The sequence below is a fragment of the Ovis aries genome, chromosome X, assembly GCF_016772045.2.
Source record: "Ovis aries strain OAR_USU_Benz2616 breed Rambouillet chromosome X, ARS-UI_Ramb_v3.0, whole genome shotgun sequence".
NCBI classification, from domain to species: domain Eukaryota; kingdom Metazoa; phylum Chordata; class Mammalia; order Artiodactyla; family Bovidae; genus Ovis; species Ovis aries.
In genome coordinates this window covers 126,492,909-126,505,761 of record NC_056080.1, presented here as the reverse complement: position 1 = coordinate 126,505,761, position 12,853 = coordinate 126,492,909, and the positions used below count along the sequence as shown (strand labels likewise).

Below are 12,853 nucleotides of genomic sequence, written 5' to 3'. Positions count from 1 at the left end.
CAACATTCAGAAAACGAAGATCATGGCATCCGGTCCCATCACTTCATGGGAAACAGATGGGGAAACAGTGGAAACAGTGGAAACAGTGTCAGACTTTATTTTTTTGTGCTCCAAAATCACTGCAGATGGTGACTGCAGCCATGAAATTAAGAGACGCTTACTCCTTGGAAGAAAAGTTATGACCAACCTAGATAGTATATTCAAAAGCAGAGACATTACTTTGCCAAAAAAGGTCTGTCTAGTCAAGGCTATGGTTTTTCCAGTGGTCATATATGGATGTGAGAGTTGGACTGTGAAGAAGGCTGAGTGCCGAAGAATTGATGCTTTTGAACTGTGGTGTTGGAGAAGACTCCTGAGGGTCCCTTGAACTGCAAGGAGATCCAACCAGTCCATTCTGAAGGAGATCAACCCTGGAATTTCTTTGGAAGGAATGATGCTAAAGCTGAAGCTCCAGTACTTTGGCCACCTCATGCGAAGAGTTGACTCATTGGAAAAGACCCTGAAGCTGGGAGGGATTGGGGGCAGGAGGAGAAGGTGATGAACGAGGATGAGATGGCATGGACTCGGTGGACGTGAGTGTGAGTGAACTCCGAGAGATGGTGATGGACAGGGAGGCCTGGCGTGCTGCAATTCATGGGGTCGCAAAGAGTCGGACATGACTGAGCGACTGAACTGAACTGAACTGAACCGATCCAAAATATATAAAGAACTGAAATAACTCAATAACAAAAATCCAGTCTGATAAAATAATGAGCATAGACTCTGAACATACATTTTTTTCTAAAAAGGCATACATATGGCCAGCAAGTACATGTAAAGGTTCTCAGTATCACTAATCATCGGGAAAATGCAAATCAAAGTCATAATGGGATCTCACCTCATACCTTTTTGAATGATTATTATCAAAAAAAAAAAAAAAAAAACAAGTGCTGGCAAAGATGTGGAGAAAAGGAACCCTTGCCTACTATTGGTGGGACTGTAAATATGTGCAGCCACTATGGTTAACACTACCAAGGTTCCTAAGAAATTTAAAAATAGAACCATACTATATGATCCAGCAGCTCCCCTTCTGGGTATTTATCCAGAGAATAACTGGAAAAGATATTTGCACTCATCTATTCATTGCAGTATTTACAATAGCCACGCTGTGGAAGCAAGCTGAATGTCCACTGACAGATGAACGGATAAAGAAGTAATGTATAAAAAAGAACAAAATCTTGCTATTTGCGATAACTTAGATGGACCTTGAGGGTATTATCCTAAATGAAATAAGTCAAAGACATACCATATGATATCATTTATATGTGGAATCTAAAACCAAATAAAATCAAAACAATAAAACAAACAAAAACCAAGTACATGGGTACAGAGAATATACTGGTGGTTGCTAGAGGCAGGGGTTGGTGGAGGTGGGTGAAATAGATGAAAGGGGTTAACAAGTAGAAACTTCTAGCAATAAAATAAGTGATGGGGATATACTATATAGCATGGTGACTATAGTTAATAATTCTATACTATATATTCAAAATTGTTTAAAAATTTTCATCATTGTCATCATAAAAACAAAAACTGTATAACTATGATGCACTATAATAATTCTATACTATATATTCAAAATTGTTTAAAACTTTTCATCATTTTCATCACAAGAACAAAAACTGTATAACTGTAAAAATTAGTATTAACTGAACTTACCATGATGATCACTTCATCATATATATGAATACTAAATCATTATGTTATACACCTGAAAATAATATGTCAATTATATCTAAATTTTAGAAGAGTTATATCAAAGCTTGATATTAGAATAAATGTAGATACATATGGTTTAAGTATATTTAAGTCATGCCCTCATCTCACACGCTAGTAAAGCAATGCTCAAAATTCTCCAAGCCCGGCTTCAGCAATACGTGAACCGTGAACTCCCTGATGTTTAAGCTTGTTTTAGAAAAGGCAGAGGAACCAGAGATCAAATTGCCAACATCCGCTGGATCATGGAAAGAGCAAGAGAGTTCCAGAAGAACATCTACTTCTGCTTTATTGACTATGCCAAAGCCTTTGACTGTGTGGATCACAACAAACTGTGGAAAATTCTGAAAGAGATGGAATACCAGACCACCTAACCTGCCTCTTGAGAAACCTATATGCAGGTCAGGAAGCAACAGTTAGAACTGGACATGGAACAACAGACTGGTTCCAAATAGGAAAAGGAGTACGTCAAGGCTGTATATTGTCACCCTGCTTATTTAACTTCTATGCAGAGTACATCATGAGAAACGCTGGGCTGGAAGAAGCACAAGCTGGAATCAAGATTGCTGGGAGAAATATCAATAACCTCAGATATGCAGATGACACCACTCTTATGACAGAAAGTGAAGAGGAACTAAAAAGCCTCTTGATGTAAGTGAAAGAGGAGAGTGAAAAAGTTGGCTTAAAGCTCAACATTCAGAAAACGAAGATCATGACATCTGGTCCCATCACTTCATGGGAAATAGATGGGGAAACAGTAGAAACAGTGTCAGACTTTATTTTGGGGGGCTCCAAAATCACTGCAGATGGTGATTGCGGCCATGAAATTAAAAGACGCTTACTCCTTGGAAGGAAAGTTATGACCAACCTAGATAGCATATTCAAAAGCAGAGACATTACTTTGCCAACAAAGGTCTGTCTAGTCAAGGCTATGGTTTTTCCAGTAGTCATGTATGGATGTGAGAGTTGGACTGTGAAGAAAGCTGAGTGCCGAAAATTGATGCTTTTGAACTGTGGTGTGGAGAAGACTCTTGAGAGTCCCTTGGACTGCAAGGAGATCCAACCTGTCCATTCTAAAGGAGATCATTGGGTGTTCATTGGAAGGAAGGACTGATGCTAAAGCTGAAGCTCCAGTACTTTGGCCACCTCATGGGAAGAGTTGACTCATTAGAAAAGACTCTGATGCTGGGAGGGATTGGGGGCAGGAGGAGAAGGGGACGAGCGAGGATGAGATGGCTGGATGGCATCACAACTCGATGAATGTGAGTCTGAGTGAACTCCAGGAGATGGTGATGGACAGGGAGGCCTGGCGTGCTGTGATTCATGGGGTCGCAAAGAGTCGGACATGACTGAGCAACTGAACTGAACTGAAGTCATGCCTAGCTTTTGCTTAGAGTATTACATAGAGTAGAATTTTCCCTTCTCAGAATGATTTACAGGATTCTTGGCCAGTTTGTTGATTTTCTGAGTACTCTCTTCTTTTTTCACGTCTTGCGTATGTTTTTTTGAAACTCATTATTTTTTTCTGCAAGTCTATAAATAATAAAAGCTTAGATGAAACTTAAGCGAGTAAATTTTAGTCCTTTTCAGAAGTTCTAATGAAATATTTACTTTCTTTTTTACAATTTAGTTGGTTTGAAGGAATGAGGCCATAGGGTGGTAAGAAGAACTGTATTAGGAAACAAGTACTGTTTGAAACTGCAATATGGGGTTTTTTGTAGAATTTAACATACTTTATTATAAATAATCAAAAGTTTGTTACTGCCTTGCATGTTTACCACTAGCAGGATAATGTCATTTTCTTCTTTTTTAATTTTGGTATATAAATATCATTGGTTCATGAATAACAAGAATTATGATACTTTATTCAATGATTTTTGTGTAAATACCTAAGATGGAACCAGTTCAATCCAAATTTTAATTGTATACCTATTATGTGTGTAAAAATGTGCCACATGTTTGATTTATAAGTGTTCAGACAAAAATACATGTATTCCAAGTGCGAGATTGTTAACTTTTAAAAAAATAGGATGTAAGGAGAAAAGTCATTCCTTTAAAATGCTTTTAACATAATGTGGAAACATTTGAGTCACAAATAGATGATCTTATGCACCTAGACAAACATAAGCACTAAATGAAGAAGGAAATATTCAGTAGGTGATATTGAATACTTTGTTGGACAGGTCACAGTCCTCATGAGCAGAGCAGGGAACACTGTGGTAGATTTAGTGTTATCATATATATTCTCACTGTTATTGGGAAAAATTATTTTAATTGTGAAAATGGGCATGAATTCTTCTAAGGCTCTATTAGAAGAAAACAATGCAAATATTTGTTGAGCAAAAGTAGCTATATATGAATTATCTCTGACCACAAAGAAGTTTTCAATGTAGTTGAAGAGTTAACACATGCATATGTGAAACCATTATAAACATAATGGAATGAGAACCTACCCTAATTTTTAGGGTAAGCTGTCTTTGTCCTGGAAGTTTTCATGGAAGAAATGGGGATTTGAGATGTCTAGTGAAGAATTCATAGACTTCTTCATGTGAAATTTCTCTTTTACAATAGAACCTACTGTGGTTATTATTTGGCATGCTTATTGTAAGCAATTAATTTCATTGTAGCATGCTAGGGATGATGATCACATGTTTTGAAACCAAGCTACCTGAACCCAAATTTGGATTCCATCACTTATTAGCTATTTCACTGTAAAATGGGAATAATAGTGTCTTTCTTATAGCGTTATTAGTATTAAAGAGAATAATGCATCTACATTTCATGGGAATAGCATGAGATCTGGAATCTGACAGACCTTGGTTCAAATCCCAATTCTGCTACTTACCAGAGACCTTAGGCACTTGAGTTTCTCTAAGATTTCAATCTTCTCATTTCTAAATGGAGATGATAAAACCTAACTCAAAGGGCTGTTTTGATGATTAAATGAAGCAATTTATGTAAAGCACTTAACAGAATACCTGACATCCAGTAAAAGCTCTATGAATAATTTTATGTTGTTATATAATCCAAATCATGTAGAGACTTCAGTTTTATCTTTTTGTTCATATTTTAGGGTGAACCTGGTCTGCCTGGATACCCAGGGAACCCTGGTACCAAAGGTTCTATGGGAGAAACTGGTTTGCCTGGATTACCGGGGACCCCTGGAGCAAAAGGACAGCCAGGCCTTCCTGGATTCCCTGGTAATACTACTTTTCTTAAATGCTTCTTTCCTTCCTTATTTACTCTAATCTATGTCATAAAGCAACTTCTTAGTTGACAGACCTCTGTTCTATTTCTCAACCAGATACTGACCAGCAATGCAATCTCGAACTATCTCTTTTACTTTTCTTTCCATAGAAAATGAAAATGGGCATTACCAATTCAGCAGCACAATATCCTGTGGGCAGAGAGACTGGTGGAGCATTTTTGAGTCTAACTGCTAGCCACAAGTCAGTTAAGAGGCCTTACTATTTTTGTAGGCGGTAATGTACACTACCGTTGCCTACTGCTGATTCTCTTAAGAGTGTTGTCCTCAGGCACACAGTGGGTAGCTGTTGGTAGAACAATTATACAGTTTATTCAAATGATAAGGACTGAGTTGTGCAAGCAAAGGGTCTTAGCACTATAATCAAATAGGTGATCTGAACTTGATAAAGTGTCTGCTCTGTTTATGTTTGTCTTTATTTTTTGCTTGATTTTTGGATTGCACTGTGGCACAGATGGAGTGAATCTTTTGATTATCTTTTCCTTAACCTTTTAATTAAAGTATAGCCTAGATATAGTAAAATGTACAAGAAAATAGATGAATGTTTACGTGTGTGTGTGTATGTATGTGTATATATATATATATATATATATTCATGTACCCACCACACATATCAAGGTATAAAACAATTCTCTTACCACATGAAATTTACGTATGCCCCTTCACAGTGAACCTCCCTCTCCCAGGTAACTACTACTATAACTTCTATCACTACCAATTAACTTTACCTGTTTTTGAAATTCACATTAATATATACAGTATATATCTTTGTGTCTAGCTTCTTTCACTCATCATTATGTATATAAGATAAAGTTATCTTGTTGCCTGTCAGAAGTTTGGTTTTTTAATCATTGCTCCATAATATTTCATTGAAGAAATAAACATAATCAACTACCTATTCTCTTCTAGATGGACTTCTGGATTGTTTCCGATTTGGAACTACAAAGAAAAAAGATGCTACTAATATTCTTTAACATGTTTTTTAGGGGCCTACATACTCATTTCTCTCACACAAAAATTTATGTGGTAGAATTACTGAATCATAAAGTAGGTGTACATTTCAGTTTAGTAGATGGTGTCAGTTTTCCAAATTGGTTTTATACCTTAGATTCCCACCTGCAATGTATGAATGTCTACGGGTAGTTCCTAGTGGCTTGCCATGATCATATAGTGGTTAGTACTTTGTGTTGCGAAGTGTCCAGTTGTCTGTATCCTTACCTCATTTGATATCATCAGTCTTTTTAATTTTAGCAATTTTGGTCAGTATATAGAAGTATCCCAGTGAAGTTTAAACTTACATTTTCCTAATGAACAATAACATTAAATATCTTTTCATATACTTATTGGCCATTTGGGTAGCATTTTCATGAAGAGCCTGCTCTAAGTCCTTTTGCTCTTATTTAATGAGTTATTTGCCTTTTTTTTTTTTTTTGGTATTGATTCAGAGCAGTTCTTTATATATTCTGAATATGAGTTCTTTGTCAGATACATGTATTATAAATAGATTCTGTCGCAAATTTGCCTTTCACTCTTAATGCTGTTACGTGATGTTAATTTTAATAAAATCCAATTTCTTTTTTTTTTAAGTCGTCTTGTTGTTTAGTCACTTAGTTGTGTCCGACTCTTTGCAACCTCATGGACTGTAGACAGGCTTCTCTGTCCATGGGATTCTCCAGGCAAGAATACTGGAGTGGATTGCCATTTCCTTCTCCATTTTAAAGTCTAATTTCTTACTATTCTTTCATGGTTAGTGCTTTTTGTATCTTATTTAAGAAATATTTGCCTACTCAGGTTTATGGAACTATTCTAATTTTTTCTATAGCTTTCACTGTTGAAGGTTTGATATTTAAGTTTATAGTCTGTCTCGAATAAAAATAGTTTTATCATGTGATTAGGGATCAAGGTTCATTTTTTTTTTTCATATGAATGTCTAATTGCTCCACACTGGTTTTTTTTATTTTAAAGAAACTAAGTTCTTCTTTACTTCTGATAATCAAAAGACACAATTAAAAAATGAATAGGGAAGCTACACATTAGGAGAAAATACTTACAAAACATATATCTCATAAATGACTAATGTCTGAGATATATAAAGAACTTCTGCAACTCAATAATAAGATATGCAGTCCATTTTTTTTTAATGAGGAAAACTTGGAGCAGGTATTTCACAAAAGAAGATAAGACGAATGTCCAATAAACACATGCAAAAGTGACCAATATGAGAAATGCAAATTTAAAACCACAATGAAGTATCATTACATTTCTGCCCAGAATGGCTATTATTAAAACAATTGGATCAGTATATGTTATATAAGAACCTGGAGCAGCTGGGATTCCCAAATATTGTTGTTTGTTTATAAATCAGAGCATATAACCATTCTCTGACTCAGCAGTTTCACCCCATCTAAGTATTTATCCAAAGATAAATTAAGACTTGTGTCTACAAAAATACTAGTGCAGAGATATTTATAGAAGCATTACTCATAATAGCTAAGTAGACCAGGTTTCCATAAATAGAATAGTGTTCATAATAGCTAAAACCTGACAACAACCCAAATGTTCAACAGTACACGAATGGATTTTTAAAAATTTGATATATCCATATGATAGAATCCTATCAGTTAACTACCAGTATAATATGATGGTAATTATTTTTATTATGAATATATAATAATGCCAGCCTCTGAATAAATCAGTATAAAACTTAAAATTATTCTTAAATCATCAAGCAAACACCAGTATGTTTGGGGGTTTTCTTTCTATTCTTTACTGTTTCTATGCTAACATTCTAAATTGTAGCTTTGAATTGTAGCTCTCAAAACAATGCAGTTTTTGTTTATCATTAAATTGAGCTCTTTACTCTAGGAACCCCAGGCCTTCCTGGACCGAAAGGTATTAATGGTCCTCCTGGGAACCCTGGCCTTCCAGGAGAACCTGGTCCTGTAGGTAAGAATGAAAACTAAGGGTTTGCCATGCTATAAAATTAAGGCTTTATTCATTTTTGGAAAGTTAAATCATTTCTGGGAGCTGTACGCGTTTTCAAGACAAACATGCTAATCATTCACTCCGTACTACTTGTTAGATACGAAATGAACAATTCTTAATAAGATTTGCTTAAAATTATTATTATGGGAACTTATTTTTCAGGCTCACTTTTTCCAAGGAGAGTTATTTCAGGTATCCTATAATAGTAGATAGAAGCTCTCATTGTTTTAGAATGGCAAAGTGTAGTTTTGCTTGTTTACTGTTCTAAGCAAATCACTCCTTTTGGCCCCCTGTGAGGCCTATAATTCACCCCACTTCCATCCTCCCCCCACCACACACACACCTTGCTTTTTTATATATTCTAAAGGTAGCTTAAATGAGAAAGTGAGTTTGAATACTGAGTGGATGATAAAACAGTTCCTTATTCTCATTATCCTTTCTTTCTTTTCCACAAGGTTTCATGACTTAAAGAAATGTCCCAGAGACACTCTGTCTTTTGGCTAGAATTATTTGAGGCTAAAATTGAAAGAATTGGGAATATAGGAGAAAAAGGAAATTGAGAAGAAAAGTGTAACCTGCTGTACTCTGTTCTTTAGGTGGTGGAGGTCGTCCTGGGCCACCAGGGCCTCCAGGTGAAAAAGGCAAACCAGGTCAAGATGGTATTCCTGGACCAGCTGGACAGAAGGGTGAACCAGGTACTATATTTTTTTAATTGTCCTTAATTTTCCAATTTCTTCCTTGTCTACTTTAACTTTTACCCTTATGTATCCATAGTGAAATTCTTCCTTATCCTCTAAGTTACTATACACTTCTCCCTTGCTAATAACCTTCTTCCTGAGACTATTACCTCACATTTATTGAATCAAGTTGCCTCCCTCTTATGAAAAACTGCATAATCTTTTATTGCTCAATTTTCCATGTCAAGAAGCTACCTAGCTTTTTTTTAACTACTCTGGATGACCTTCTTTCACCATGCAATCTATATAATATATATAAACATATATATATATATGATATGTGTATTTAAAAATATACTCAATACTCATCACAAATAGAATATAAGTTTATATAATTTTTTCATGTTCAAATTGTAGTTCCATGTTAGAAATAAGTCTTATTCATGTTTCATATAATATACATTGTAGCACTTGCTAAAAACATAAATAATCCAAAAATAATTTCTTCTTATTTCAGTTATTATTATCTGTTTGAAAGTTTTGGGTTTATGTTCTGACAGGTCAACCAGGCTTTGGAATCCCAGGACCCCCGGGACTTCCAGGACTTTCTGGTAAACTTTAACAAAGCATGTTAAATCAGTCAGTAAAAAGATAATATTCTCCAGTACACTTATTTTTTTCATCTCCACATACAACCCAGACAACTCAAAGTTAGTGTTACATCTTAAAGCATTTCTTAATTAGCAACTTAGTATAAGCTATTGTACTATAAAAAATGCACAATTAAGAAAATTTATATACAGATATTTCTTCATTAACCTCATAAATAAATGTTAAGGAAATGATAAAGAAAGCAAAATTGTAGGAAGCATTAGGTTTCAATAAGTTTTTCTTTTTTTCAGTAATTTTTTTTAAAAACTCTTTTAGCCAGAAGAAAAATACTTTTTTCTCTCCATGGAAACCAAAACCAAGATAATATAAGTAAACTGTAGAAATATGTACCAATCATACAAATGTCTATTGAAAACTCCATTTTAATTTATAGCTTGCATCTTGGATGGTATGTGTGCACACACATCTACCTCCCTCATTTGTTTTTACTCTCATTGTAAGCCCCAAGCAGTTAATTAAATGACTAAATGTGTACAGATATGTATTTTTATGTTCTTAAATGACCATCAGCTTTTATGGAGGATTTTTTCAAACCACACATAGATCACTTAGAAATTCCTGTATTCCTTTTATGAATCCAACATAAAAATTATTACTCTAATGTACAACTATTATATTGCTCTCCAGCATGTCAGTGGTATAGAAAAGCTGTTGAAAACAGTTTGTCTAGATTGTGATTCTAAATCTTGGATGGAATGGTCTTTGGGGACACGCAGCAACCATTGAAGATCATATCTTTCAATGGTCTCAAAAATTTGTCTCAAAACAGATGGGGGGACACCTGTACACCCATGGCTGATTCATGTCAATGTATGGCAAAACTACCACAATATTATAAAGTAATTAGCTTCCAATTAAAATAAATAATTAAAAAAATATTTTGTGTTAGGAATTTCCTCTAGCTATCTCTAACCTATTCTTGTAAATATTTTATACTTTTGTTTTTTTCTCCTTTTTTTCCTCCTAACTACTGGTCATGTAATCATTGCTCTATCTCCAACACAAAGGATATCTTTTAGAGTGCAAGTTATTATTGTTTCTATATTTCTATACATACTCTAACAAATAAATAGTTCTGATAACAGATAAACCTAAAATAGAAAAAATTAGTTTTCTGGATGGGTTGGGGATTTGGTAGGAGATAGAAATGACCTTAGTAAATTCCGTTATTTTTTCTAATAAGTGGGAGTAGCTTTAGTCTTACAGGCAAGCCTAATTAGTATTCAGTATCACTTAATATGTTCTATAACATGACTTTGCTTTCATAGGTCAAAAGGGTGATGAAGGATTACCTGGCATTCCAGGAAACCCTGGCCTTCCAGGTCCAAAGGGTGAACCAGGCTTTCATGGTTTCCCTGGTCTGCAGGGTCCCCCAGGCCCTCCTGGTTCTCCAGGTCCAGCTCTGGAAGGCCCTAAAGGCAGCCCTGGACCCCAAGGTCCTCCTGGGAGACCAGGTATGTACATGAGTGGTAGGGGAATGGTCTATTTATTAGTCCATTTTTGCTGGCAGGTTATTCAGTCTTTAGGACGTTAAAATCTGCAATCCAAAGAACTTCTTAAAAAGAAATAGCTTGTTTTATTCCTGGCTCCATCAATTTCCATGGCATCTAATAATTCTTTTCAGTAATGTATTTTATCATTTACTTAAAGCTGAACTAGAACAAACCAACTTGGAGGAAAAAAAGGAAATAGTGAATTTATTAGTCTTTTTATTAAACATAAAGCTATACTGAGGGAAATATATATATATATATATACTGATAACCTGACAGCAAAATGCCAGCTGCGTTTTTTAATGTGAGCTTCTCAGCATGTTATCACAGAAATCATTTTAGTGATCACCCAATAGATGCTTGTGGTCCATACCAAAAATGTTGCTATGGTTCTGTCATATGATCAGCACATGTCACTAAGCACAATAAAAAATTTTTATCTTCTCTAGGAGCTAGGCAATCAAATTTATCTTCAACATCACAGCATGATTAAATTGAATAGTGATCTCTTCATACCAGCTTCATGTCTACACCTCATTTGTCTTGTGTTAACTGCTCTAATAGTCTCAGTTTTGCATCCAGTGTTCACTTTTCCTTTTGTGTTTGTGCTGTTTCATTTCATTTTACTAAGTGTGGAAATGCTCATTTTCATTCTGGATTAATGTTGCTGAGCCCAATCACTGGAGATAGATTATTAACAGATACTTGAGACTTAATATTCAGTTTTTAAATTTCTAATTATTGAAAATTTGGCCTCATTGACTTTTTTAAAGTAAGATAAATATAAAATTAAAGAAACAAAAAAATTGAATTTTTATCCTTTGAAGGCCTGACTCATTTTTATAATGTATTTAAAAGTGCACATTTCCATAAACTCTGAAGTGATTGCAGTCAGTTTTAATAAGATATTCTGTAAAAACATGAATCAATGGGATCACACACTTTGTTCAGAAGATCATTTTCAAAACCAGATTTTATCTGATCTGACTATTTATAGAAGGTATTAATTAAAGTTTTCCTTTGCTTTACTATTGAAGAAAATCAGTGAAGCTCTCAGCTATGTTAATTCTCTTGCATGTAATGTAAAGCATTGACACGAATATCTTGCTTGGTTATGCATGTAATAATTCAAATAAACCAAACTATTCTCCTTTTTAGTATTTTAATCAGCACTGTGGCTATTTATTATCAGCAATTGAGTTCAGTATTGAAAATTATTTTGAAATATGTCAACATAAAGACATCATTCATAAAAGTTTTTTTAAAATTACCATTTCTAAGAGAAATAATAACAAAAGTAGTCAGAAGAACACATATCTGATGAGTATTTGTAACCTTTCAACAAGTTCATAAACTACAAATTAAAATGGAATTTTAAACCCAGTTGCTCTTAGAATTGATTGTTGTTGTCTACACTTATAGTAATGATTATTATAAGAATGATTTTTGGCTTTTCGAAATATGTCACATGTGCTGTTTTTATTTTTATGTTGATGTGAAGTGGTGATAATTTGGTTTATATACCGATGCATGAATATAAACTTGCAGAGTATTCTTTTATTGAATTAAAGTTTAACTTGAAAAAAATTAGCGTAATGCTTTAGTTTCTTGATATTTCTAACAATTTTGATATTTTTTCCTTTTTGTTAATGATGACATTGGGCCTTGGTGAACTTTGATCCCTATCCAGGTCCTACAGGTTAGCTCCTTAACTCCAAAGTAGTATCTGCATGAAATATGAAACTTTTTCTTTTATTTATATATATATTTATATGTATGTATATATTATTTATATACACATATGTATGTATATGTGTATATATAGGTATATATACACCTTTGTCTAATGTTTTCAAGTATTTGAATATATTTTAAGAGCATATATGCCAATTCAGTTCTTACATGTTGGTCTATCTCTGAAAGTTGTTAGGAATTTGTACAGTCCAGTTTTTCTGTCTGTTAGAATAACTCAAAATAACCTACTTAGAAAAACTGATTTATCATTTTAA

The 12,853-nt window shown here is 34.2% G+C and overlaps 1 protein-coding gene across 1 annotated transcript in view; it reads left to right on the top strand.

Moving 5' to 3' along the window:
• Window positions 1-12,853, top strand: part of COL4A5 (collagen type IV alpha 5 chain) — a 262,054-nt gene that overhangs the window by 226,633 nt on the left and 22,568 nt on the right. Inside the window, exons 37-41 of the mRNA XM_004022429.5 lie at window positions 4,826-4,952; window positions 7,883-7,963; window positions 8,599-8,697; window positions 9,240-9,290; window positions 10,620-10,805. Of these exons, the coding sequence (XP_004022478.1) occupies window positions 4,826-4,952; window positions 7,883-7,963; window positions 8,599-8,697; window positions 9,240-9,290; window positions 10,620-10,805 (544 nt within the window). The remainder of the gene's footprint in view (window positions 1-4,825; window positions 4,953-7,882; window positions 7,964-8,598; window positions 8,698-9,239; window positions 9,291-10,619; window positions 10,806-12,853) is intronic.